We start from the raw sequence: 25,111 nt of genomic DNA, 5'->3' as shown, positions 1-25,111 counted from the left end.
CCCCGACATCATTGTGCCTTTGCTGTGGATCTGCAGTATAACTGTCTTAAGCGACCAGATTTTCAGCTCGGAGAAAGAAACCGCAAGCTCAAGATGGGGCCAGCATAAATGTTTATCTTTAAATAGATTTCACCATTGAAAATATCCTTCAGCCAGGCTGCATGGCTGCTGACATCCTTGCCCACCCCTCAACTCTCAATGAGCAGCTCATGTCCAGACCTGGAGCAGTTTCACCTGCAGTTGTGGACAGTGAGACAATGAGTTTATAGACATGCTTCTGAGCGATTTCTGGGCCCAAGACCTGAATACCTGGGTAGGCTTCAAGCGTCTTGTTGGAAGAAAGACCAGTAACCTCAGAGCCTAGTTTTGGCAGTTTGCCAAGGACTTTGTCGCTTATTTGCTATGTCTGGGGCAGTTGGAGACCTTAAGGTTGTCCTTAAGTATTAGCGTTGACAATCAACCTTGGATCTACTTTGCTGTTGTTCACAGAGACCCTTTTTGTGGTCAGACAGGCAGTCAAAATATTATATCTGTGATTGCTTCAGCACCATCTCCAGAGACTCTGCATAGTCAACAGGAGTCCAGCAGCCAGGAGGGAGATACTTGGTGTGTATTTTGCAATAGACCAGCTCTAATTGCAATGGGTACAGAGACCATGAGGTCTTTTGTTGGGTCCTGTGATCTTCTCTGGGCCTTTCTGCTACAGGACACTGAATCTGTTCACAGCAAAATTCATAGAATCATTAGGTTGGAAAAGACCTTTGAGATGATCAGCTCCAACCATACCTGCCTGCTCCTAAATCATGTCCACAAGTACCTCATCTACTTGCCTTTTAAACACCTCCAGGAATGGGAACTCCACCACCTCCCTGGGCAGCCTCTGCCAGTGCCTGAGAACCCTTTCTGTGAAGAAATTTTTCCTAATGTCTAATCTGAACCCGTCCTGTTGCAAGTTGAGGACATTCCCCCTCATTCTATCACCTGTCACTTGGGAGAAGAGATCAACAGACCAATACCCACCTCTCCACAACCTCCTTTCAGGTAGTTGTAGAGAGCAATGAGGTCTCCCCTCAGCCTCCTCTTCTCCAGGCTAAACAATCCCAGGGCCCTCAGCTGCTCCTCATAACCCTTGTTCTCCTGACCCTCCCCCAGCTCCATTCCCTTCTCTGGACATGCTCCAGACCCTCAATGTCCTTCTTGTAGTGAGAGGCCCAAAACTGAACCAGGATTTGAAGTGCAACCTCACCAGTGCCGAGACCAGGGGGAGAATCCCTCCCCTGGACCTGCTGGCCACGCTGTTTCTGATCCAAGCTAAGACGCTGGTGGTTTTCGTGGCCACCTGGGCCCCTGCTGGCTCATGTTCAGCCTCTGTCATAGAACACCCCCAGGTCCTTCTCCTCCAGGCAGCTTTCCAGCTGCTCCTCTCCAAGCCTGGAGCTGCACGGGGTTGTTGTTTCCAAGGTGCAGAACCCAGCACTTGGCCTTGTTGAATCTACCACTGGCCTCAGCCCATCAATCCAGCCCATCTAGGCCCCTCTGCAGAGTCTCCTTGCCCTCAAGCAGATCGACATTTCCTCTCAGTTTAGTGTTGTCTGCAAACTTGGTAACGGTGCTCTCGATCCCCTCATCCAGGTCGTTGATAAAGATGTCGAACAGGGTGGGTTCAAGGTTAGCAGGTCCTAAAATCTGCAGCCTGCTGGGCCCCAACTACTTGACATTAACATTTCTTTTTCCCCAAAAGCAGGATGAAAAAGCTACACGCCCAAGTGCAGCCTCAGTCCCCTGCTTTGTTTCTTGAGCTCAGACACATTAAAAGGGCTGGAGCAGCTCTGCTCTGAGGACAGGCTGAGAGACCTGGAGTTGTTCAGCCTGGAGAAGAGAAGGCTCCAAGGAGACCTTATAGTGACCTTCCAGTACCTGAAAGGGGCTACGACAAAGCTGGGGAGGGACTGTTCACAGAGGTTTGTAGTGGTAGGACCAGGAGGAATGAGTATAAACTGGAGAGGGGCAAGTTTAGACTAGACATAAAGAAGAATTTCTTCACCATGAGGGTGGGGAGGCCCTGGCCCAGGCTGCCCAGAGCAGTGGTGGCTGCCCCATCCCTGGAGGGGTTCAAGGCCAGGTTGGATGGGGCTTGGAGCCCCTGATCCAGTGGGAGGTGTCCCTGCCCAGGGCAGGGGGCTTGGAACTGGATGATCTTTACGGTCCCTTCCAACACAAACTATTCTATGATTCTATGAAAACTAAGGGATGGGATGTTGTAGACAGAGCAGTCTGAATAAGCCGGCACAAACAGCATCCTGACTTGTTGGAGCGAGGAAATGGTGTTGGTGCTGCATAAGGAGGTAACTCAGTGGGATCAGAAAACCAGATTTTGCTTCTTTCTTAAATGAAAAGCCTTTAAAATGGAAGCTAAAAGCCGATTCACCAGAACTGGGAGAAAACAACACACCAGTTAATTTAAAAAAAACCAGTTTCTGTTTGTCAGCCGCAGAATGGAACAATGTGCATCTTTGTTCAAACCACGGATTATGCAGGGATAAAATAATAAATAAAAGGCCTGCTGAATGGGGCTGACATAGTGTGCTTTCTGAAAGATACTGAATTAATAAGAGGAATAAATCATTCTTGGTTTACAAACAAACACGCTTGCTCCTGTGACCATCTCACAAGGTGTAAATCAGCCCCTGCTTGCTCCTGACAGTGAGCAGATGTTTCAGCTCTCCAGGCCAGGTCTGGAGCCGCTGCAAAGCAGGTGCTGCAGGTGGCTTTATCCTCACTGAAAAATCAAATTCATAGGGTGAGCAGAGCACAGAGCTCTGCCATTGCACATCCACTGTGGACACTCCCTGAGCATGGCAAGGAGGTTTGCTGGAGGAGACTCCTCCAGCCTCACCAGCTCCCAACGGATGATGGAAAGGAGCCTGGCTGAAGCAAGCTGTCCTGTACCACTGTTTATGGCCAAGCTTTAAAAAATAACTTCACAGATCTCAGCTGCTTTGGTAGATTGCTCTGGCACATGGAAACCCGTGCAAACACTGCCCACTCACTAAGAATGCCAGTGCTCATCTCACTCTGTGTCTTACTGGGACCAGGGTGAGAAAAACTCATCCTAGGGTACTTCAAAGCTTGCCCTGGATGGTCTTCTGGCCCTGGCCATTTCTCAGCTAAAGAGGAGGAGAAGGCTCAGTCTTCCAGGAGTTGCTCCTGGTGGGGGCTGAACACGCAGGAAAAAGAAGACGTGGAATTCAGATGATGGCTGAGCTTTGGAGAGAGCTGATATGTAGGTTTCCCTTGGCTGAGCTCTGTGCTTACAGCAGTTGTGGTGGGAATGGTGGGTAATGATATGTCGGTGGATGGGTTGGGAGTGGTGAGGTTGAGCCAAATGGATGGAGCATAATTCATGGTGAAGAGGAGTTCATGGCAGGTGAGTAATGGGAAACAGAGAAGGTAGGAGGAAAAGAATGAGAAAAAGCTGGGCTTGAGTGTAGAAGGGGAAGCTGTCCCCAGAGGTGATTCCTGCCATGGCACTGCTCGTGGGATTGCCCAGATACTGAGCATTTGGGGGAGAAGCATGGGCTCATCTTATCTCCAAATGCAGGCAGAGGTAGAAGGGGACAGTTCTTCTAAAGCACGGTAGAAAAGGCAATCAGAAGCATATTCCTAGAATCAGAATGGTTTGGGTTTAAAGGGACCTTTACAGTTCATCTAGTCCAAACTCCCTGCAGAAGCAGAGACACAGAATCACAGAATCACAGAATCACAGAATCACAGAATCACTAGGTTGGAAAAGACCCACAGGATCATCGAGTCCAACCATTCCCATCAATCACTAACCCATGTCCCTGAGCACCTCATCCATCTCTCCTTTAAACCCCTTCAAGGAAGGTGACTCAATCCCCTCCCTGGGCAGCCTGTTCCCTTCCAATGGATCACGTTGCTCAGAGCCTGGTCCAACCTCACCTTCAATGTTTCCAGGGATGAAGCCTCCACTGCCTCTCTGGCCAACCTGTGCCAGTGCCTCATCACCCACATTATAAAAAATTTCTTCCTTATCCATTCTAAATCTCCCCTCCCTTAGTTCAAAACAGCTTTCCTGAAGCCCCATTCAGCACTGGAAGCTGCTCTAAGGTCTCCCTGGAGCCTTCTTTTCTCCAGGCTGGACAACCCCAACTCTCTCAGCCTGGCCTCGTACAGCAGGTGCTCCAACCTTCAGATCATCTCTGTGGCCTCCTCTGGACTCACTCCAACAGCTCCGTGTCCTTCCTTTGCTGAGGACTCCAGAGCTGAACGCAGGACTCCAGGTGGAGTCTCATGACAGCAGAGCAGAGGGGCAGAATCCCTTCTCTTACCCTGCTGGTCCCACTCCTCTTGATGCAGTCCAGTTGATTTTCTGGGTGGTGAGAGCACATTACTGATTCATGTCCAGCCTTGCATCCATCAGTACCCCCAAGTCCTCTTAGAAAGGGAGACCGATGCGGATCTTGGGAGAGCGCAATAGCTCGTGTGTAGGAGCCAGCCCCAGGATGCACACACCTAAACAGGGGTGCAGGTTGTTTTTATCAAGTGCCAAGGCAAGAGGAGGTGTTATTATGCTGAATTAACCAAAACACTTGTCTTCTACCTCATTTCTGGAAACTAATGATGAACAGCAAAGCCTGGCTTTGATTCCAATAGCCTACACAAGGTGTTATTTGAATTAATATGGTCTTAATCAAAATGGGGGGGTTGACATAGAATTTTGGTATAAGTGGAAGAGTACAGGGTATTTGCACCTGTCCCAATTATTTCTAGTGTTAATGATTATTATTGTAAGGAGATCATATCTGTTTAAATATCATAAGTCTATTTGATTTTGCCCTCACCCCCACTCACTACTTAGTAATTGTAATAGAAGGAAAGGAAACAGATATGTATGTACATAGCAGTGTTCTCTCTTTTTTTCCCACATTATTTCCTTGATAATTTGACGGCATCTAATTTATACAGTAGGGTTCATTGTTTCTCACATGTAGATGGTAGGTTTTCTCCAATTATTTCTCATAGTCTTGCAGGTGGGAAGGGGCAATTTCTTTAAACAAAACCAAAATCCCATTGCAGAGCAGCAAAAGTTAATTGAAGATCTTTGGATCAAACTGAAAAAACGGAGCTTCTGTTGACTCAATTTTGTAGAGATGCACTAGATAAAAAAGTTCATCATGTCCTCTTAAGTAGCTGTTGGCCAGAATGCAGGATCGGTCTAGGTCAGAGCTTTGATGTTGTTACTGGATCTGGCTTGGAGGCTGCATGTGGCTTGGACTTCAGACAGGAATTTAGCGTAGTAACTAAGGATGATGGGAAGAAGAAACAGGAAAAAAAAATGTGTAAGAAGTTCGTTTTTTCTAAGTTTACACCTTTTGCAACTAGTCTTTTGCAGGTCTTATGAGGAGCGGCTGAGAGAGCTGGGGTTGTTTAGCCTGGAGAAGAGGAGGCTGAGGGGAGACCTCATTGCTCTCTACAACTACTTGAAAGGAGGTTGTGGAGAGGAGGGTGCTGGCCTCTTCTCCCAAGTGACAGGGGACAGGACGAGAGGGAATGGCCTCAAGCTCCGCCAGGGGAGGTTTAGGCTGCACATTAGGAAAAAATTTTTCACAGAAAGGGTCATTGGGCACTGGAACAGGCTGCCCAGTGAGGTGGTTGATTCACCTTCCCTGGAGGTGTTTAAGGGACGGGTGGACGAGGTGCTGAGGGACATGGTTTAGTGTTTGATAGGAATGGTTGGACTCGATGATCCGGTGGGTCTCTTCCAACCTGGTGATTCTATGATTCTATGATTCTATGATTCTATGATTCTATGATTCTAGTCTTGCCAAGTGCAGAGCATGATCCCCACATACGCATTTCAGCAACAGGTTAGCTTCTGCCGTACTCCTGGACCAGCATCTCTCCATGGGTTAATCCCCATCAAACTTCTGCTGAAATCCAACTTAAAAAACTCCTGCAGATTTCAAAGGGAACCCAGTTGGAAGACTTGTGCATGTGCTTAGCTGTGTTTGGTGTGTGTGTCCTACCGCGCAGTGCCTTGGCGGGTGAACTTGAACTTGTGTAAAAGCAGACGATAGAAGCTCTTAAGACAAGGACTCTGGACTTAAGACAACGTCTCCTCCACCTTCTCAGCCAGGAGGAAGCTTTGCAGACACAACTTGCAGAAAAGCTAACATGTCCCTGTTTTTGCAGCTTTGCTTACAGAAATCATTAAGGCGAATATGTACACTGTGTAAATGTGCTGCTTCTTTCCTGATAACAGTTGTTCTACCACAACAGCCATTAGGAGTGTCCTTCTTTCCCTTTAATTTTTCAATTTCCTTCACCTTCTGGTATATTACATGAAGATGGACGTGTAGACCATGTTACTTCTGACTTAATAAATGGGAGGAAAAGAGGAAATGGACTCAGACTGTACAAGGGGAGGCTTAGACCAGATATGAGGACAAAGATTCATGACTGAAGGAGTGGTGATGTGCTGGCAGAGGCTGCCCAGGGAAGTGGTGGAGTCACCACTTCTGGAGGGGTTAAAAACTGTGTAGCTGTGGCAATTTGGTACGTGGTTCAGTAGGCATGGTGGGGTTGGTCTGATGGTTGGACTGGATGGGCGTGAAGTCTTTTCCAGCCTTAACAATTCCATTGTTTTATTTTATGAACAAGCAGAAGGAAGCTTAAGCAAACAAAAGAAGCTCTTCAACTGCTTTTCTATGCATGCAAACTGCTCAGAAGACTGTGCACCCCTCTGGTGTGTGTGCTGATCAGCTGTTGAATACCAAGGCCTCTGAGGTTTGTCTCTGTTACTGACTTGAGGAGCACTCCTAAGGCAAAGCTTTTGAGCTTGCTGATTTTTTTGTGTTTGAATTTAGTTATTCACATGTTAACACGTCAAGGATTCTACCCTTGCCTGATCACGGAAAGCCAAGTCATGCTGCTCTCACTCTTGTCCTCTCTTGGCTTGTGCTGTGATGCTATTCCCAGCAGTGAGGGTTAGCGATGACTCTCATCTGGGTTTGTGTTCCTCAACAATAAAGACAACATTAATAAACAATTTGTAAAGTGAGCAGCAAGCTTTCTGAATATCCCTAGTCATAGGTAAACCAGCCAGATCCTGTATTCCAAAATTTAGAGAGAAGTTTCAGGATTTGTTATCCAACAGAGAGTTTGAGATTTGCCTTCGGAAATTTTCTTCATTGCAATGCACAAATAATATGTAATCCAGCCTTTTCATGGAGGTTTCTTTAGCGGATTATTCAAAGAACTGACACATTTGGCTCTTTCACAGAGATCTGCAGAGCAGGGATCCTCCTCTCATTAACATCTGCAGATTTTATGGAATGGGACTAAGGTGGTTTCCGTACACTTGCTTAGCTCCAGCTAAGCCGAATGTGGCTTTTCTCCTGATAATTTGGTAGGATACATCTGTTTTCAGCCAAAAACAGGACATGGAAAGCCATGTGGAAAGGAGGAAAAGAGTCAACCTGATTTGCCTTTAGGTTTGGTCCAAGTCTTGTGTCATTCCTTACTTTATCTGAGATGGTTTGCCTGTTTGCAATAATTAGGACAGCTGGCTAGGAGGGGTGGAACAGCATGGCCTGGAAAGACTTATTTTATTGTTCCCCTTTCCTCATTTTTTCAGTCTCATTACAAGTCACGTCAGAAGAAAAGGATTCTAAATGTTTGCACTTTGTGTCTTCTTTATATGGTTTGCCATAAACATCTTAAAATTTCATGAAGCAGCTGCAAAACAACCTAGAACAGAATGGACATAAATAGGAAAAAACAATAATCAAGCAATAAAAAGCGATCTGATTTTTGTTTTAAGCACAGGTCAGCTCTGGGTCAAGCTGCCTTACCCATCCCTGTGGGCAGCATGATGTCTCCCAATACTTTTGCATGGATTTGCAAAAGTTGCCAGATTCTTTGTGTTCGCTGCTGGGCTGGATGGGATCACCGGGAAGGCAATGAGCTGTATAATTTATGTTGGAATGTCAGCATCTGAACAGGCGTAAAATTACAACTCGTTATCGCGGTCCAAGGAGCAGGATCTTGGGTTTCTTGGACAGTTGCGGTCATCTTTCAGTGAGGCTGCTTTTGGGGACTGCTGAAAAGCTTTACCTGGTGGAGCAGGGCTGCCTGGTTTTTTTCAGCATGGGAAGCCAGCAAAGACTGTGCTGACCTTGATCCTGGAAGGACTGGCTGGTCTTTCTATTCCTGAACATGGCTGTTGTGTTGAATTCAACCTGCCTAGATATTTGCAGCTTGGAAAATGTCGATGCGAGGCAACCAGCATCTCCAACATCACAGACCTGGTGCTGACCCACCACAGATCTTGCAGCATCCACCGAAGGGATGGTGTTATACTGGGAAATGGGGGAGAAGCGAACACCAAACACGCTTTGAGTTCGACTCACCCCAGCATCCTTGCTTTTGAAGCTGTATCTGGTGAAACCGCTTGATTGCTGCTGCTGCTCGCGGGAGCTGGTGCAGGCAGTCAGCTGCCAGAGCTGGGGCAGCCCTGCATGGGGGGCTCAGAGGGTTGTAAAGCATTCTCTGTGCAAGGCGTATTGTTCCTCTGGAGACCCAGCCTGACCTTTGATGGGATGTGAATGGAGTGGCTGTGAAAAAGCGATCCCGAATAAACCTGGGGGAGGGGGAGGGATGCCAGGCGACTGAGAGCATGGGGGTCAGCCCCATGGCAGGTCCAGCCTACAGGCCCACTCCTGTATGGCACAGACTTGGGAGCTACGGCCTGTGCTGATACTAAATATATTAGAGACTGAAAAAAAAGAAAAAAAAAAATTCCATTTTTCTTTGTTTTTTCACTTGTCTAACGCACAACCAAACTCCTGACTTTGGGGATCTGTGCAGGGATGCATGTTGACATGCCAGGAGGTGTGATGTTCACTTCGGGGCATGTTTCAGTCACTTCAGGACATGGTTTAGCAAGCACGGTGGTGTTGGGCTGGAGGTTGGACTGGATGAGCTTATAGGTCTTTTCCAACCTTAATGAATCCGTGATTCTACGTTAACCTCAATACATGAAGCAGCAGGAGAGATGACTTTGGGAGCCCACATTTGCTGTGCGAAGGGCCGGTTGCCTGAGATGGATGCTCATGGATGTGAAAGAGTTCCAGCCTGTTCCTCCCCTCTTGTGAGCTTGTCCTTCACCTTTTCCCTTGTAGAGAGCATCTGGATGTGAAAAGTACCATCCATTTTTTCTCCTTGGAGGTGGATTACCCTGCAAGAGGCGTCAGTCCCTGCACTGCAGCTGTATCTAAGGGGTAGCATGAAAAAAAATTGCAATAAGTGACTGGACATGTTGCTTCTCTGATTTAACACAAAATGCATCACTTGTGAGAGTGCAGCAGCCCATTGCTGAACCATAGAATCATAGAATCACCAGGTTGGAAGAGACCCACCGGATCATCGAGTCCAACCATTCCCATCAATCACTAACCCATGTCCCTCAGCACCTCGTCCACCCGTGCCTTAAACACCTCCAGGGAAGGTTAATCAACCACCTCCCTGGGCAGCCTCTGCCAGGGACCAATGACCCAACATTGACCCTACAATGCTGCTACAGGAAGGGATCTCAAAACAAAATAAGCAGGCAAACATGTAAACGACTTCTGGTTTCTGTGTCTCCCAACATTTGCACAGGGTGGAAGGTACCCAACAGGAACACAGCAGAACAAAACTGCTCTGGGGTGCAGAACGACTGGGGGACCCACAAGCACCAAACATGCTCCACATCACTTTGCCAAATGTGCAAATGTAGCTTTCCTTTGCTAGTCAGCCATTTCTTCTAGCACTCCAGGAAAGATTGGGAGGTGCCTCTTGATCTGCAAGTGCAGGGATAGGACGAGAGGGAACGCTTTGAAGCTGAAAAAGGGGAAATTGAGATGAGATCTTAGGAAGAAATGTTTCCCTGTGAGGGTGGGGAGGCCCTGGCCCAGGTTGCCCAGAGCAGTGGTGGCTGCCCCATCCCTGGAGGGGTTCAAGGCCAGGTTGGATGGGGCTTGGAGCCCCTGATCCAGTGGGAGGTGTCCCTGCCCATGGCAGGGGGTGGAACTGGATGGGCTTTGATGCCTTTTCCAACCCAAACCACTCTGTGGTTCTATGATTGCTGGGCTTTTCATAGGAAAAGGTTAACTAAGTAATTTCATGTAAATCTTCCACAGCTTGGAGGTATTTACTCTGTTTGCAAAGTCCCTCTGCTGCTGCTGGATTTGTGCCACCAATTTGCATTGCAGAGAAGCAGAGCATGGAGAGGTTTCCCTAAATTTGATGATGCAGCTGCTGGGAAAAAGCTGGGAAAGCCTCAGTTAATGATGAGATATGGGTAAGTTTTCTTAAAAGTATTCATCAGCTGGCTAACTATTGAAGTCAGCCAAAGGCGAAGCATTTCAGGAAAAAAAGATTACAGTCAATGGAGGAGAAAACATTAATGCAGGAAGTCAACAGAGAAGAGTTAGTTTGTCCTAACTTGTCCTGGCTAGCCTGGTGCAGCAGCAAGGACTTTCCAGAGTCCCCTGTGTTCACTACAATAGCCAAAGAGAGCAGGTAACACAAAATCTCAGTCTCCTCTAGCCCAAAGTAGTAGTGATATTACTATGGCTGAAAGAAAATGGTAGGAAGGGTAAGTTAATGCTTTTGGTACGCTCTGCTGCTGAACATGTCTAACAGCCATTGTGGGGAAGGGGCAGACAAAAAAAACTCCATTCTTGGTACCCAGACATGGATTTTTTTATTTTGCAATATCCACTCTGCCAAAAAAAAAAAAAAAAGAAGATGATCCCTTGGGCATTGTTGAAACCACATTCTCACTGCTTGACTAAAGTTAGAAGCAAACCTGTATTGGTGTCTGATGGGCAACAGCTACAACAGAGGAGTAGATAGAGCAGCCTCCCAGTGCTTAAAGGGGGCTCCAGAAAAGCTGGGGAGGGGCTCTGGATCAGGGAATGCAGGAACAGGATGAGAGGGAACAGTTTTCAGGTGAAACAGGGGAGATTGAGATGAGATCTTAAGGAGAAATGCTTTCCTATGAGGGTGGAGAGGACCTGGCACAGGTTGTCCAGAGAAGCCACAGATGCTCCCATCCCTGGAGGCCAGGGTTGGACAGGGCTTTGATCAGCCTGATTGAGTGGTAGGTGTCCCTCCCCATGGCAGCAAGGTTGGAAGTGGTTGGGCTTTAAGGTTCCTTCCAACCCAAACTACTCCATGATTCTATAAAGGGATTTTGCTGCATCTCTAAAGGCACTGGGTGGTTTGTGGGTGGAAGGAAGAAGTTGCCATCTTCAGCATAGCCTGGAGAGGACTTGAAATGAAGGTTCTGGATAAGGGCACCTACATGCCAGCACCTATATGGCTGCTGCTATGCCTTCATATCCTCTTTCTGCTGGTCTCAGTGACCTGCAGGAAAGGGACAAGATGGCCACACGCTCTTGTTTAGGAAAGGAATGTCGAAGTTTGTGTTAGATCAATAACAAGACTTCACTGATTTTTACAAAGCCCTTTATTTGTCTTAAGGCTTATAAAAACTGTTACTCAAATCCAAAATGTTTAAAACTTTACATATGTACAGTATGAGAAATAAATTATGTTTTAAGTCATACAAAAACCACAATATACAAATAGGGCTTTGAAACCACTCTAAGTATGGCATGGTGACAAGTCACAGACACTTACCAAAAGCTTCAGTTATTGAAGCCTTTGCATAAAACCATGAAAAGAAAAAAAAAATCTCCAAATGTGCTTGCTTTGGTTGGAGTGAAGCTCTACAAAAACTCAGAAAATTGCAGGCCTCAGAAGGATTTTATAAGCCTTCAGAACTTAGTGCACCATCTGGCAACACCATTTTTTGAGGCTGCCTTTCTGTATCCCCAATATTCAAGAGCTGTCACACCAAGTCTCCTTCTACAAAAAGTGAAAAAAAAACAAACCCAACAAAATCTAGTTCACCTCTGAAAAGGTCCCCTCTGCTGTAGCAAACAGGACAGCTGTTGCCTGGCAAAGCCAAGTTCATCCAGCACCAGGGAATTCAGCCGGCACACTGTGGCAATGAGAATAGGATGTTGTCTGTTTGGCTCAGTTAAGTACTTCGCACAAAAATAAGATCTTAGTAATGCACTGGTAATACAATAGCATCCGAACAGAGGTGAACGCATTCTCAGTAGTTAAAAGGACTGGTGCAAAGCTCTCCTGAAGCAGCATAGTTCATCACCTTCCTCCTCCCCGACCGTCAGCAGAAGAGCAGCTGCCGTGTGCCTCTTGCAAAGAGATTGACTCATGGAACCGGGCAGTCCAGCTGCAGACGTTGGGGAGTGAGGAGCAGCTTCCAGCACCATCACCTGCCATCTGCACCATGTTCTGCTCTAGGTACAAGGAGGAAGGAGTACTACCTTCTTCTAAGGCAATATACAGAGATTTCAGTATCAGCCAGACACAGAACGGATTATTTTTAAGGCAAGCAAAGGACAACATGAAGATAAGTGGCATTGTGCTTATTCCCAACCCTCCCCTGAACAACCCCACGCACTTGACCAGTGCTGGTCTCATCTTCTTACAGCCCATAGTGCTACTGGATCCACGGTAACACCTACACTAGATGCTAATTTGTTCTTGGCAGCACTGTTGCCCACAGTCTGATGGGCAGTTAACATGGTTATCTTCTCAACTCCACTGGCAGGCAGACCAGAAGATCATTGCTGAGGTCTAGATCTGTGGAGATCTCATCCATAGTCTTGGTTAATGAGAACATGGAAGAAAGGCAGGGTGTAACAGGCCAAGATAAAGTTAAGTGCACAAACCAGGCTCCTTGGGGAAAGGAGAAAGTAGTTTTAGTTTTTCTAGGTCTAGGGCCGTGGTCCATAAATTGCTCTTCAGTGTCTTGCATCTGATCCAAGATGTTTCGTCATTAAGAGCTAGTTGCTTTAAGTGCTACCAAAACAGATTTTTGCCAGGGCATTCTTCCACCTGTGTGGTCTTCATGCATCTAGGTTGCTCAGTTGCGAGTCTTTAGAGCGAATTTGAGACAGATCTGGGAAAAGCAGAGACGAAAAAGATATCTAGTTAAATACAGAAGTTAAGAGGAGTAACAAATAATTCCTAAGTAACTCTAGGAGACTAAGAACAGGTTTAGACAGTACAGGGTAGTATTTTATTTTCTCAAAGCAGCGCTTTGCCCAGTAGCTACTCAATGAGAGCCTGGAGCAGAAATTATGCAGGCAAGCAGGCTGCAAACAGAAATTACAGGTCCTGACGTTACACTCTGCCTGTTCAGATCCATCCAGGGTGGACAGATGTCTGCAGAATCAATCTCCAAGTAGGGAACTATAATATTCCAGTGATTTGGCAGGAATGGAGGGCTAAACAGCAAGTAATTTCTCGTGATCTCTGGGAGGAAGGATCATTTCCTAGAAACCATAGCACGTTGGAGCATGGATCTGCACCTCTGCCTCGTGCAAAAGCTGTGCTCCTCAAGTAAAGCAGGAAGGGCACATCTGCCAGCAATTCTGTTTTATGGGGGCCACAGAGCAGCATTTATTGTACCTGCAGGTATATTTACTTGACTCAAGGCTTGTGGCAGAGCAACGACTTTTTGCACAGAAGTTTCATTCACATAACTGTTTGCTACTGTATATAGCACAGTGTGCTGGTTTCTGCCAAACCTGGAACGGCACCAGCTTGCATTTCTGAGCTGAGCTCTGCCACCCAAGCAAGTTGTGCAAAGCACAACTTCCACAAGGCTTTGCTAGCCCTAACCAAGCGCTTTATTACCAGATCAGAAGCAACAAAGCTCTACATTTACCAATTGACATTTAAGAGAGGCCAAAAGGCTGGGCTTCATCTGAAGGGGACCATCACTTAGTCAAATGAACACAGACACGATTAGAGGCAGTCTGAAGCAATCAAGCTGCCACTGCTGGGACCAGATTTACTGGAAGTTATACTCTGAGGACTGATCCTGCGTGTCTGGAAAGTCCCCCAGAGGTTAAGCCAGGCTGAGATGCTCTAGCAAGGGCTGAGTTTTTGCGCTCTCCTGAACCAGAGGAGATTAACATAGCCAGAGAGGAAGCAGTACAACTAGTACTGTAACAGCTGCGTCTTCCTTGTGCAGTTGAGCTCAAACTCTAATTGACATTTCTTGGCAGCTCAAGATCTCTTACAAGGCTGAAACAATCATTGAGGCAATTCCCTGCATTCCCAGCTTTCCTCTGTTTTACAGGGCAGTAACATTTAAGAGGTGGCTCTTATCCCTGTAGGGAGGCTCCAGAAAAGCTGGGGAGGGGCTCTTGATCAGAAAGTGCAGGAACGGGATGAGGGGGAACAGTTTGAAGCTGAAAGAGGGAAGATGGAGATGATATCTTAGGAAGAAATATTTTCCCGTGAGGGTGGGGAGGCCCTGGCCCAGGTTGCCCAGAGCAGGGGTGGCTGCCCCATCCCTGGAGGGGTTCAAGGCCAGGTTGGATGGGGCTTGGAGCCCCGGATCCAGTAGGAGGTGCCCCTGCCCATGGCAGGGAGTGGAACCAGATGAGCTTTAAGGTCCCTTCCAACCTAAACCATTCTATGATTCTAAGATTCCATGGTTCATTTTCCATTATTACAAGGATTTGGGTATTGGTAGCCCCTCATTTTTAGCATTTACCACAACAGCAAGCAGACAGGTTCTTTATGCCCAGGGATGATGGTAGTAAGCATGTAAAGGTACAAGATGACAAACCAATACCAGAAGGGAGGATAATGTCACCTTGTGATATTATCAGTGATAGTTAAGGCATATGTAAAAACTAAGTCTAATAGCTGGGAATCTTGGGATAGAATTTATTAACTTTTTTGAAAGAAAAAGATGTTCCAGGAGTCTTAAAAACAAAAAAAAAAGAAAAAAAAAGTAAAGAAACTGGCTTCACTCATCCCAACCCAGTCACGTGCATTAGAAAGGATCTCTCTTACCCAATTTTCCCTACCTTTTTTGCCATTCCTCTGGGCACTTAACAAACCAGAGCTCTTTACCAGGAGATATGCTGGTCAGCTGGGAATCCTCTACACAAAAAGCAAACCTAGGAGGAGGAATCAGAAGTCAAAAGAAAGTACATTACCTCCATGATTAACAAATAACATACTGTGGATTGCAGCTAATTCTAGGACAAGTTGTTTGATTTGACATCAATCCTGCAGAGCATCTTGGTACACCAAAGCTCTTGAAAGGCTGTTTTATTTCCTACTTTACGCTTTTATTTTGAGATCTTTGCTTCTGCTATCCATGTTTCACAGACTGCAGAAACTAGGATGCAGAATACCTTACAGATGATAGGAGATGCTTATTTAAAGCTCTGAGAGATGTGGGAAGATTGTCAATATCAACTGCTGTTCTTTGACAGATCTGGGTTGCCTTCAGAACATCAACATGAGATTTGGGGGTGCAGTGCTACATATTTACCAGCTTTACTTCTTGTTGGTTGCTCAAACAGATTTCCAGAGGGATTAAGGAGTTGGTGTCACTATGTTACAGTTTTTGTTCTAGCTCCTTGTGCCAAACCAGCACATTATGCATGTAAATAGCCATACCCATCTGCATTTCAGTATTTTTGGTGTCGTCAGTACCTTAACCCTTCAGATGTGATCTGATCCACCTTGAAACAGTCTAATTTAGTCACTAGTGGCAGACAAGAATGTGTCACAGTACCTAAATAAAGCAAAATAACATCTAGGAGCTGATCTGCATTGACTAGTTTTGCTTAAGAGCCTGGTCTTCTACCTCATGCTGGCATATAACCCACTCATCTATGCCATAAGTGAGCATTAGCTGGTGCTAAAAGACCATCACTAAAGATGAAAGACAGTTCAGGATACCAGCTAAGTTCAAAACCCCAACTTTTCTTGCTAAAGTCTGAGTACTTCTTGTGACTGAAGTTTTGGGTCACTTCACTCACAGTCTAAAATAACCATTACCTCTGTTGTGTTTCCCCAGACTTCACACGTATGCGTCTGATATGCAGCTCCTGCGAGGACTTCACAGGGCGATACCAGTAGCTCTTCAGCTCTTTCCACAGGTCATACCATGACTGAGATGTTCCCTCCCAGGTGAGCTTTATTTTCAGGAGTTCACCCATGTCCTCCTCAGTATAGACCAGGAAGGTGTTGGTGGCATTTAGGCCAATTTGATCAAGCCTGAAAGACAAGCAGAGACTCAACATTTCTTCCTCATGGAAGCATGCCAGATGCTCATTCATTCCATGCAAGAAATTAAACAGAGCCCTTTGCAGCTTATCAAGTGCACCATGTTCAACTGTCACCAGTTAATTACTGATTACACTAAACAAAGTGAGATGGGATAGCTGGTTCAATATAATGCATCATGTACTTGGCTCAGCCATCCTTTCACAGCTTAAAGGTGAATTTTGTGCCTTGTGTTTCTTCTGGGAGAGGCTAAAGGAGGTTAACAATGCCTCCAGAGATACGAGTGCCTTCAGACTACATTTAAATTGTAGAAGGCAAAAGCAAAACAAAGCATTACAACAATGAGCCTTGAACATTTGTATGTAGAGGACTGGGCACATCAAATGGCTTTCTCAACCATAAATTATAATTAAGCTACTGGATGGAAAGTTTTTTGAGTAGTGATGAGGTAAGGCTACGAGGCTCAGGAGAAATGCTAGAGCTACCAAAGGAAAAATGATGACACCACCTTGTTTAGCCTCAGTGGCGTTCTTACACAGGTAAGCACAACAGGTCAGCTTACTTACATTTCTAAAGACAGAGGTTCAGAGTCTCCATTAGTGCCATGAAGGGTGACGGAGAAAGTGGGATCAGCCTCTCCTAGGCTATTGTAGCTGAATACATGCATTTTCATCTGATAATGGTACACTGGAAAGAGACAAGAAGGGCATAGATGGAAGCAACTTTGTTGAGAGACACCATCAGCATCACTCTTTGAGAAACAGAGTTGGCCAGCAAAGGCGAGACCATTTCTTTATCTAGATACTATTGATCACAGTTTTCTTGTGCTCACTGATAACAAAGTTGACACTGAGACAACAAACAGCAGGTCCACCAAACTTTACACCACTCTAAGTCATGCAAGTGTGCCATGTAAACCACGGCCTTGCTCAAAAGTCAGAGTGTCCTTATGGCCAGAGCCCTGCTGATCTCACATGGCAGACAGGGCACAGGAATGCCGGAGAGCAACAATGCAGCCAGGTGAGAGCAGAAAAGCAATTCCTGGTGCTGCACCGTATTGAGGTGATGCTGCTTTTCTGCCTCTGCATCTCCCCCAACACTGACTTTGGGAACCCACTCCAGGAGATGCTCTTTTAAAGAGGGAAGAGAGGAAAAGCGTACCTTTGAATGGCATGTCAGCTCTTGTTTTTAAGTACATCTTGCTGTTCCTTTTGTTCCGTGTCTTCCTGGCGTTGTAGCCAATGCCGTTGCAGCGGTTCTTCCGGCAGCTCAGGCAGATTCCCTTCTTGAAGCGACTGGAATCGGCACACTGGAACGCGAAGCTCTGTTTATCTTGGTTCACAAGGGAGTCCACAAAGAGGTGCACAGACCGCTCGTGTTCACATTTAACAACTTCACCTATTGCTAGAGAAGCAGAGTTGCATTTTGTTTAAACATTTGTCACCCCAGCAGCCAAAAAGAGACAATGAGCTCTACCTTTTTGTAGCCCAACATGAGCTGAGCATGGCCAAATTTGAACATTTTTAAAACACCAGGAATTCAAAGGTTAGTGCAAGACACTCAAAGAGAACTTGTCATTTAGTGTCTCCCACGAATAAAGACTTAAAGAGAATTCTAGATCTAGCAAAAGACAATCGTAGTTTATGATCAGATGTTAGAGTGGTAACATGCCACTCCAGAATTAAAGGGAAGTCTAGTTTCTAGCAACTACCTCAAGTAGTACAGGCAGTGTAGAAGGGAAAAATGGTTTTCTCTGCACTTGTAAGTCAGCTCATCTCCCAGCATCAGCCCGAGTCTGTTTGTGAGGAGTCTACACCAGCCAGAAGCAAAAAAAAGTGAAGAGAACTTACTCCCATAAGCAATTGCTCCCAAGACATCACTTAATCCACAGCCAGGCTGGAAGTCTCCTCCATTGGGGTAGATGTCAAGATGTCCTACAGGCATCTGGATCCCAATGCTAACACCTAGTGTTTCCCTTGTGTAGGTGTGAAGGACATCCACGAAGTTAGCATCATCAGGGGAGAGGCGTTTGCTAGGGTCCACTCCTTCAAACATTGGGCCAGCCGGATCCAAGCCTGGTGGCAGAGATAGTGTACAAGATGTTAGGTAAGGTATTGGGTTATTTCATGTGGAATATAGCCAGGAGCCTGCTGCTTGCAGCCCTCCTAGCATACACGGAGAGTCCCTGCCCCGTTGCAGATACAGTCCCCCAAAGATCTCTTCACCATGGGCTCACTCAGGGAGCAAATCAATATGTGCCACAATGCTTTTTATGCAAAACAACCCAGCAGTAGCACCATCTATTGACAGCGATGGCTTCGGATTGCCTGTTGTACACAATGAGTCTTTGCTAGGTCACAGGGAAGAAAACCTTCAAGAGGAAGCAGATGATTGAACTCCAGAAGAGGTCTAGCATCCCACAGAGACTGTTGGTAGCTAAAGCTGCCTTGGCTACATTTAGTCTATTTTCAGACCCAACATACAGAGGGACTAACACAAGTTTAAACAGCAGCCAGGTTATTCCTGCACCTGAGATCCCATGATGGGTCTGGGACTTTCTGTTAACCTCTGAGCCTGACTTCAACACAAAGCTCTGCTCCTGAGCCATTCCCCAGCTTGACTGCCAGGTGATTTTATACCTGCTTAACCACATACAGATTTTTATGGCTGTCCCTGCCAGTGTCACATATAAATGCTCAATGCAACCACTGATACCATGCCCTATGTTCTTGCATGTTGAAATCAGCTCTTCTCTGGAGTCAGCAGCACTCTTTTCAAGATACTTCCAGAACGAAAGATTGGGAACAGAGGTTTTTTGGGGTTTTTTTTGTTGGTGCTTTATGGTTTGTTTTTTTTTTTTTTGACCAAACATCGCATGGGACAAACTGCACCCAATAGCTCTAACTTCCAATCATTTATGAGCTGTAATTACAAAACAGCATCGCTCAGAAGCTTAGGATTTCAGTAGCAAGAGCTTAAGATGGACTTGTTTCGAACACACATTTAACTTCAAATATACTCAAGATCAGGTTGTCCTTTGAAAGGTTTTTCACTGAATTCCCCCTTCATTTGGGGTTCAAAATCAAGACGCTTTCTCATGTGAAGAGACTCATGCTTCTCGCTGCCACTACACATAGGAACCTTGTCATTTCTGAACAAGAAAACCCCAAACAATATTGCAGTAACACAGGAAATGAGCCTTTTCGGGGAAACCAACTGCTTGCTGAGGAAAAGTAAGAGATGGCTTAAAAAGCCACTTGCCTGTAATTCTGCCTATTGTCCCATGGACATGGTTACCAGCAAAGCCGGCAACATGAGCGCCCAGGCTGTACCCAATCAGGTGGACGTTCTCAAGCTGGAAGAGCGGGTTTTCCTGCAAGGAAATCAGAAAAAGATAAGATAATTTGCTCCCCTGTCTTTCAGGGCACCTGGCACTGGTCCTATCTGCAGGACTCTAAAGTCCAATTCCAAGAGGAGATTGGAAGGAGGGAGCAGACAAGTGTGCTTCGTTCTTTACTTCGGCAAGACAAGTTGAACAGTTTGGATGGCACTTGTGGTTTGCCAACAACCACAGCACCCAGGTTTCAACCCCAGTTACAATATTCTTCATTTAAACAGCACTTGGAGCAGCCTTCCCAGGGAACTGCCAGGTGATCCTGGTACTGCCCATGGACTCCAGTGCCAAGTGTAGCACTATCAGCCTTCTTCTCCTCTTCCAACCTGCTGCCAACCCAACGCTAACTTTGAGTGCTCAGCTCCTGAGTTGATGTTGCTCAGACACGAGGAAGGACTCCTAAGTTTGAGGTCCACTTCAACATCACTGATCCGACCACGCTGCAGAACAGCATCTCCCGGCAAAGCACCACAGCACTCGCTCACACAAGGGCTGAGCACAGCACCTGACGGATGAGCCATCACCCCACCAAGCCTTGGGGTTTGGATTACAACAGAGCCTTCCCAGTCGCGAGCATTGGACCTGTTGCATGCTCCATCCCCTTGTGCAACAATCCCTCGCAAAGCATTACAACAGAGACTGAGCTTGCACATTACCTGTAACCAGTCAAGCAGCCTTGCTATGCTTTTTCCAACAACCTGCGTGTTGTTCACAGCATCAGTATAGAGCTGGTGGGCAAGTGAAAGCCAATCCACCACGACCACATTGGCATCCTTCTCCCTCTCCTGAAGAGCGGATACCAAGCTGCCCAGCCAGGTTTCAAACATGCCACTCATCTAGAGAGAGATTCAGGTGTTAGTTTCCAGCTCCCAGGACCAAGATCACACGTTCACAGTTGAGTCGTTTGCATATCGTTTACATATCATGCTCCCACTGGAAGCTGCTTCTCTGCAAGCCCCACCACTTCTCAGCACTGCACTAATGGTGTAAGAAAAACAGGTTTTGAGAGACTCTGGATGTAATTAGGTGCCTTGCCTTTTAAGGCAGGAGGGAGAGGCATTCATTACATGCCACCTTATCACTCTTTTTCTCAGGAGTTTCAGAAATTCTGATGGATTGCAAAATTATTTTTCCAGCCCTGGCACCACTGTTTGCACAAGCCCTGGTAGGATTGATAAGTCCCCCAGTGCCACACGCAACGCAGGAGAAGAAAGTTTGATAAGGGCTGTTCGCCCTCTGTTTCTTTATTAACGAGACCATGTAGCATAAGTCAAGGATGCAGGCACAGAGCTATAATTTCAAGAAAGTCTACACGCACGTCAAGCCAAGGGGCGCTTTCGTAGTGGTCAGCTAGCTGGATTTGAGGGGGAAATCTCAAGTTCCCTTTGGCACATTCTCATTTTGCAGATATAGGATCATTTAGGTTGGAAAAGACCTATTGGATTGAGCGTGACCGACATGGATGGGATTTTGGGGAGCTGCGAAAGAGTTGGGTGACTTCAGAGAGTCGCGTATCCCCCGAATCGCATCGTGCCAGAGACCTCAGGTGCAGCTGGCGAGAGCCTGTAGCGCTCCAAAGGCGAAAAGCCGCCCCCAGATCCCACTAGGTGCCAGAAATACAAGAGCACCTGCGGTCAGGTGTGTGGAAGCGGGTGGGACAAGCAGAGCGAGGACCCTCTTACCGTCCAGCCGTGAATGATGAAGAAGGTCTTGGCGGTCAGGTTGAACCTGCAGTCCTCCAGCCACCTGTCCTGCCCGACGGCGAGAGCGCAGCCGTCGTCCTCGTGAGGCGAGGAGCGGAGAAGGAACTTCACCTGCTTCTTGGGAGCCGGCGGCGGCTCGGGGGCGGCGGCATCTGAGGGGGGAGAGAGGGGGACAGGGTCAGCGGGGCGGCTCGCGGCTTCGTCGCTACCCGGGGCAGCCGGTCCCCGCCGCGGGGAGGGGGCGCCCCCCGCACCTCCTGCTCCTCCTGCGGCTGCGGGTCCCGGCGGCGGGGCCGGCGCGGCGAGGCGGCTGCTGAGGGCGGCGACGAGGAGCAGGACGAGCCGCCTCATGGCTCGGGACGGGCGGGCGCACGGCGCGCGGGCGGCCGGGGATATAGGGGGCCGCGCGCCATTGGTCACGCCCCCCCGTGACGTCACCGCGGAATGAATGGGAGGGGGCGGGGCCTGGGGAGGGGAGGGGAGGGGAGGGGAGGGGAGGGGAGGGGAGGGGAGGGGAGGGGAGGGGAGGGGAGGGGAGGGGAGGGGAGGGGAGGGGAGGGGAGGGGAGGGGAGGGGAGGGGAGGGGAGGGGAGGGGAGGGGAGGGGAGGGGAGGGGAGGGGAGGGGAGGGGAGGGGAGGGGAGGGGAGGGGAGGGGAGGGGAGGGGAGGGGAGGGGAGGGGAGGGGAGGGGAGGGATGGCATAGATTGAGATGGATGGGATGGGATGGGATGGAGTGGGATGTCATGGGATAGCATGGCATGGCATGGGATGGCATGGGAGGGATGGGACGGGATGGGATGGGAGGGATGGGATAGCATGGATGGGATGGGATGGGATGGGATGGGATGGGATGGGATGGGATGGGATGGGATGGGATGGCATGGGGTGGGGTGGGATGGCATGGGGTGGGATGGCATGGGATAGCATGGGAGGGATGGGATAGCAAGGCATGGCATGGCATGGCATGGGATAGCATGGCATGGATGGGATGGCATGGGAGGGATGGGATGGGATGGGATGGGATGGGATGGGATGGGATGGGATGGGATGGGAGGGATGGGATGGGACGGGATGGATGGGATGGGATGGGATGGGATGGGATGGGATGGGATGGGATGGGATGGGATGGGGTGGGATGGGATGGGGTGGCATGGCATGGGATGGCATGGCATGGCATGGCATGGCATGGATGAGATGGATGGGATGGGATGGGATGGAGTGGGATGGAGTGGGATGGCATGGGATATCATGGCATGGCATGGGAGGGATGGGATGGGATGGGATGGGATGGAGTGGGATGGCATGGGATATCATGGCATGGCACGGGAGGGATGGGATGGGATGGGATAGCACGGCATGGCATGGCATGGCATGGCATGGCATGGCATGGCATGGCATGGCATGGCATGGCATGGCATGGCATGGCATGGCCTGGATGGGATGGCATGGCATGGCATGGGAGGGATGGGATGGAGTGGCATGGGATGGGATGGGATGGGAAGGGAAGGGATGGGATGGGATGGGATGGGATGGGATGGCATGGGATGGGATGGGATGGCATGGCATGGCATGGCATGGCATGGCATGGCATGGCATGGCATGGCATGGATGGGATGGGATGGGATGGAATAGGATGGCATGGTGTGTTGGTTGACAACCAACTGAATATGAGCCAGCAGGGGCCCAGGTGGCCAAGAAGGCCAATGGCATCTTGGCTTGGATCAGAAACGGCATGACCGGCAGGTCCAGGGAGGCTATCCTCCCTCTGTACTCGGCACTGGTGAGACCACTCCTCGAATCCTGTGTTCAGTTCTGGGCCCCTCACCACAAGAAGGATGTTGAGGCTCTGGAGCGAGTCCAGAGAAGAGCAACAAAGCTGGGGAAGGGGCTGGAGAACAGGCCTTATGAGGAGCGGCTGAGAGAGCTGGGGTTGTTTAGCCTGGAGAAGAGGAGGCTGAGGGGAGACCTCATTGCTCTCTACAACTACCTGAAAGGACGTTGTAGAGAGGAGGGAGCTGGCCTCTTCTCCCAAGTGACAGGGGACAGGACGAGAGGGAATGGCCTCAAGCTCCGCCAGGGGAGGTTCAGGCTGGACGTTAGGAAAAAGTTCTTTACAGAAAGGGTCATTGGGCACTGGCAGAGGCTGCCCAGGGAGGTGGTTGATTCACCTTCCCTGGAGGTGTTTAAGGCACGGGTGGACAAGGTGCTGAGGGATATGGTTTAGTGTTTGATAGGAATGGTTGGACTTGATGATCCGGTGGGTCTCTTCCAACCTGGTTATTCTGTGATTCTGTGATTCTGTGGCATGGCATGGCATGGCATGGATGAGATGGATGGGATGGGATGGAGTGGGATGGCATGGGATATCATGGCATGGCATGGCATGGGAGGGATGGGATGGGATGGGATGGGATGGGATAGCATGGCATGGCATGGCATGGCATGGCATGGCATGGCATGGATGGGATGGGATGGGATGGGATGGGATGGGATGGGATGGGATGGGATGGGACGGGATAGCATAGCATGGCATGGCATGGCATGGCATGGGATGGCATGGGATATCATGGCATGGCATGGCATGGCATGGCATGGCATGGCATGGCATGGCATGGCATGGCATGGCATGGCATGGCATGGCATGGATGGGATGGCATGGATGGGATGGGATGGCATGGCATGGCATGGCATGGGATGGCATGGCGTGGCATGGCATGGGATGGCATGGGATGGCATGGAGTGGGATGGCATGGAGTGGGATGGCATGGAGTGGGATGGCATGGGATATCATGGCATGGCATGGCATGGCATGGGATAGCATGGCATGGCATTGGTTGGCATGGCATGGCATGGCATGGCATGGGAGGGATGGGATGGCATGGCATGGGAGGGATGGGATGGGGTGGCATGGGATGGGATGGGATGGCATGGCATGGCATGGATGGGATGGCATGGGAGGGATGGCATGGCATGGCATGGTATGGCATGGCATCGATGGGATGGCATGGCATAGCATGGATGGGATGGCATGGATGAGATGGATGGGATGGGGTGGGATGGGATGGAGTGGGATGGCATGGCATGGATGGAGTGGGATGGGGTGGGATGGGATGGGGTGGGTGTAGATGGGAATAGATGGGTGTTTGTATGGGTAACCCAAGGAGCAGCCACGCATGGGAAGCCTCACAGTGTGTGGGGTTGGGGTGGGTTGGGGTAGGACCATGGGGTTGTTGGGGTCGCTGAACATGCTGGTCATGCTTGGGGAAGCCCCATGTTGTTCATCATCTTCTGCAGCCCCATTAGCAATAATGTGAATAGTTTTGAACCCTCTGTAGTGAAAAAAACATCTGTTCCTACTTTTTAGTGCCTGTATTTTTACCAGGTACTGATCCATAAGAACTTACTTAGTTTTATTCTGCTGCTGCTGTCTCACTCACAGTGTATGGAGAAGAGGGGATGCTCTGGGACACATGAGTTTCCTGGCTTCTTCCCTTTCCCTCTAAACTCACAGCAGATATCAAGGAGGAGGCACCAGGATCTGTGGTAAGGGAGAAGACAGGAAAAAGGTGCGGGCAAATGATGGACAGAGATGAGAAGGAAAAGATGACCCCAAACCAGGCAACAGTGAGGTAAATGGCATGAAATCAGGTGTAGGCATTGCTTTCGCCCTAATTAGCAGATATTAATGGAGAATTAATTTCACTTTCCAGCAGCGCATTTGCTGACTATTGAGTTTGTACCCTGCACCTCTATAAGCCTTTCTCAATCCAGCCACCTCCTGACTCTGTACAGGTTAGCAGCTGGGAAAGA

At 48.4% G+C, this 25,111-nt stretch overlaps 2 protein-coding genes across 2 annotated transcripts in view; one reads left to right on the top strand and one right to left on the bottom strand.

The window, feature by feature from the left end:
* The window catches only part of RPL17 (ribosomal protein L17), a 111,794-nt gene that overhangs the window by 63,181 nt on the left and 23,502 nt on the right, over positions 1–25,111 (top strand). The gene's annotated exons all lie outside the window — the stretch shown is intronic.
* Positions 11,546–21,651, bottom strand: LIPG (lipase G, endothelial type). The gene is made up of 10 exons (XM_069881007.1): positions 21,555–21,651; positions 21,280–21,452; positions 20,254–20,433; positions 19,465–19,576; positions 18,054–18,278; positions 17,365–17,607; positions 16,770–16,890; positions 15,976–16,194; positions 14,991–15,083; positions 11,546–13,063 (listed from the first exon to the last, which is right to left on the bottom strand). Exons 1-10 carry the CDS (start codon positions 21,649–21,651, stop codon positions 13,042–13,044), a joined length of 1,485 nt encoding a protein of 494 aa, XP_069737108.1. The 3' UTR covers positions 11,546–13,041.

This window comes from Phaenicophaeus curvirostris, chromosome Z (assembly GCF_032191515.1).
Source record: "Phaenicophaeus curvirostris isolate KB17595 chromosome Z, BPBGC_Pcur_1.0, whole genome shotgun sequence".
In the NCBI taxonomy this organism is placed as follows: domain Eukaryota; kingdom Metazoa; phylum Chordata; class Aves; order Cuculiformes; family Cuculidae; genus Phaenicophaeus; species Phaenicophaeus curvirostris.
The sequence above is the reverse complement of the archived record's forward strand: the minus strand, read 5'-3'. Positions and strand labels throughout refer to the sequence as shown.

What these genes read in the sequence shown, in the direction of transcription:
- LIPG (XM_069881007.1), bottom strand. Translation starts at nt 21,651, where the DNA reads ATGAGGCGGCTCGTCCTGCTCCTCGTCGCCGCCCTCAGCAGCCGCCTC. An exon ending in AGCCGCAGGAGGAGCAGGAG is followed by an intron (nt 21,453 to 21,554) that starts GTGCGGGGGGCG and finishes CTCCCCCCTCAG; the next exon opens with ATGCCGCCGCCCCCGAGCCG. An exon ending in AGCTGACATGCCATTCAAAG is followed by an intron (nt 16,891 to 17,364) that starts GTACGCTTTTCC and finishes GTCTCTTTCCAG; the next exon opens with TGTACCATTATCAGATGAAA.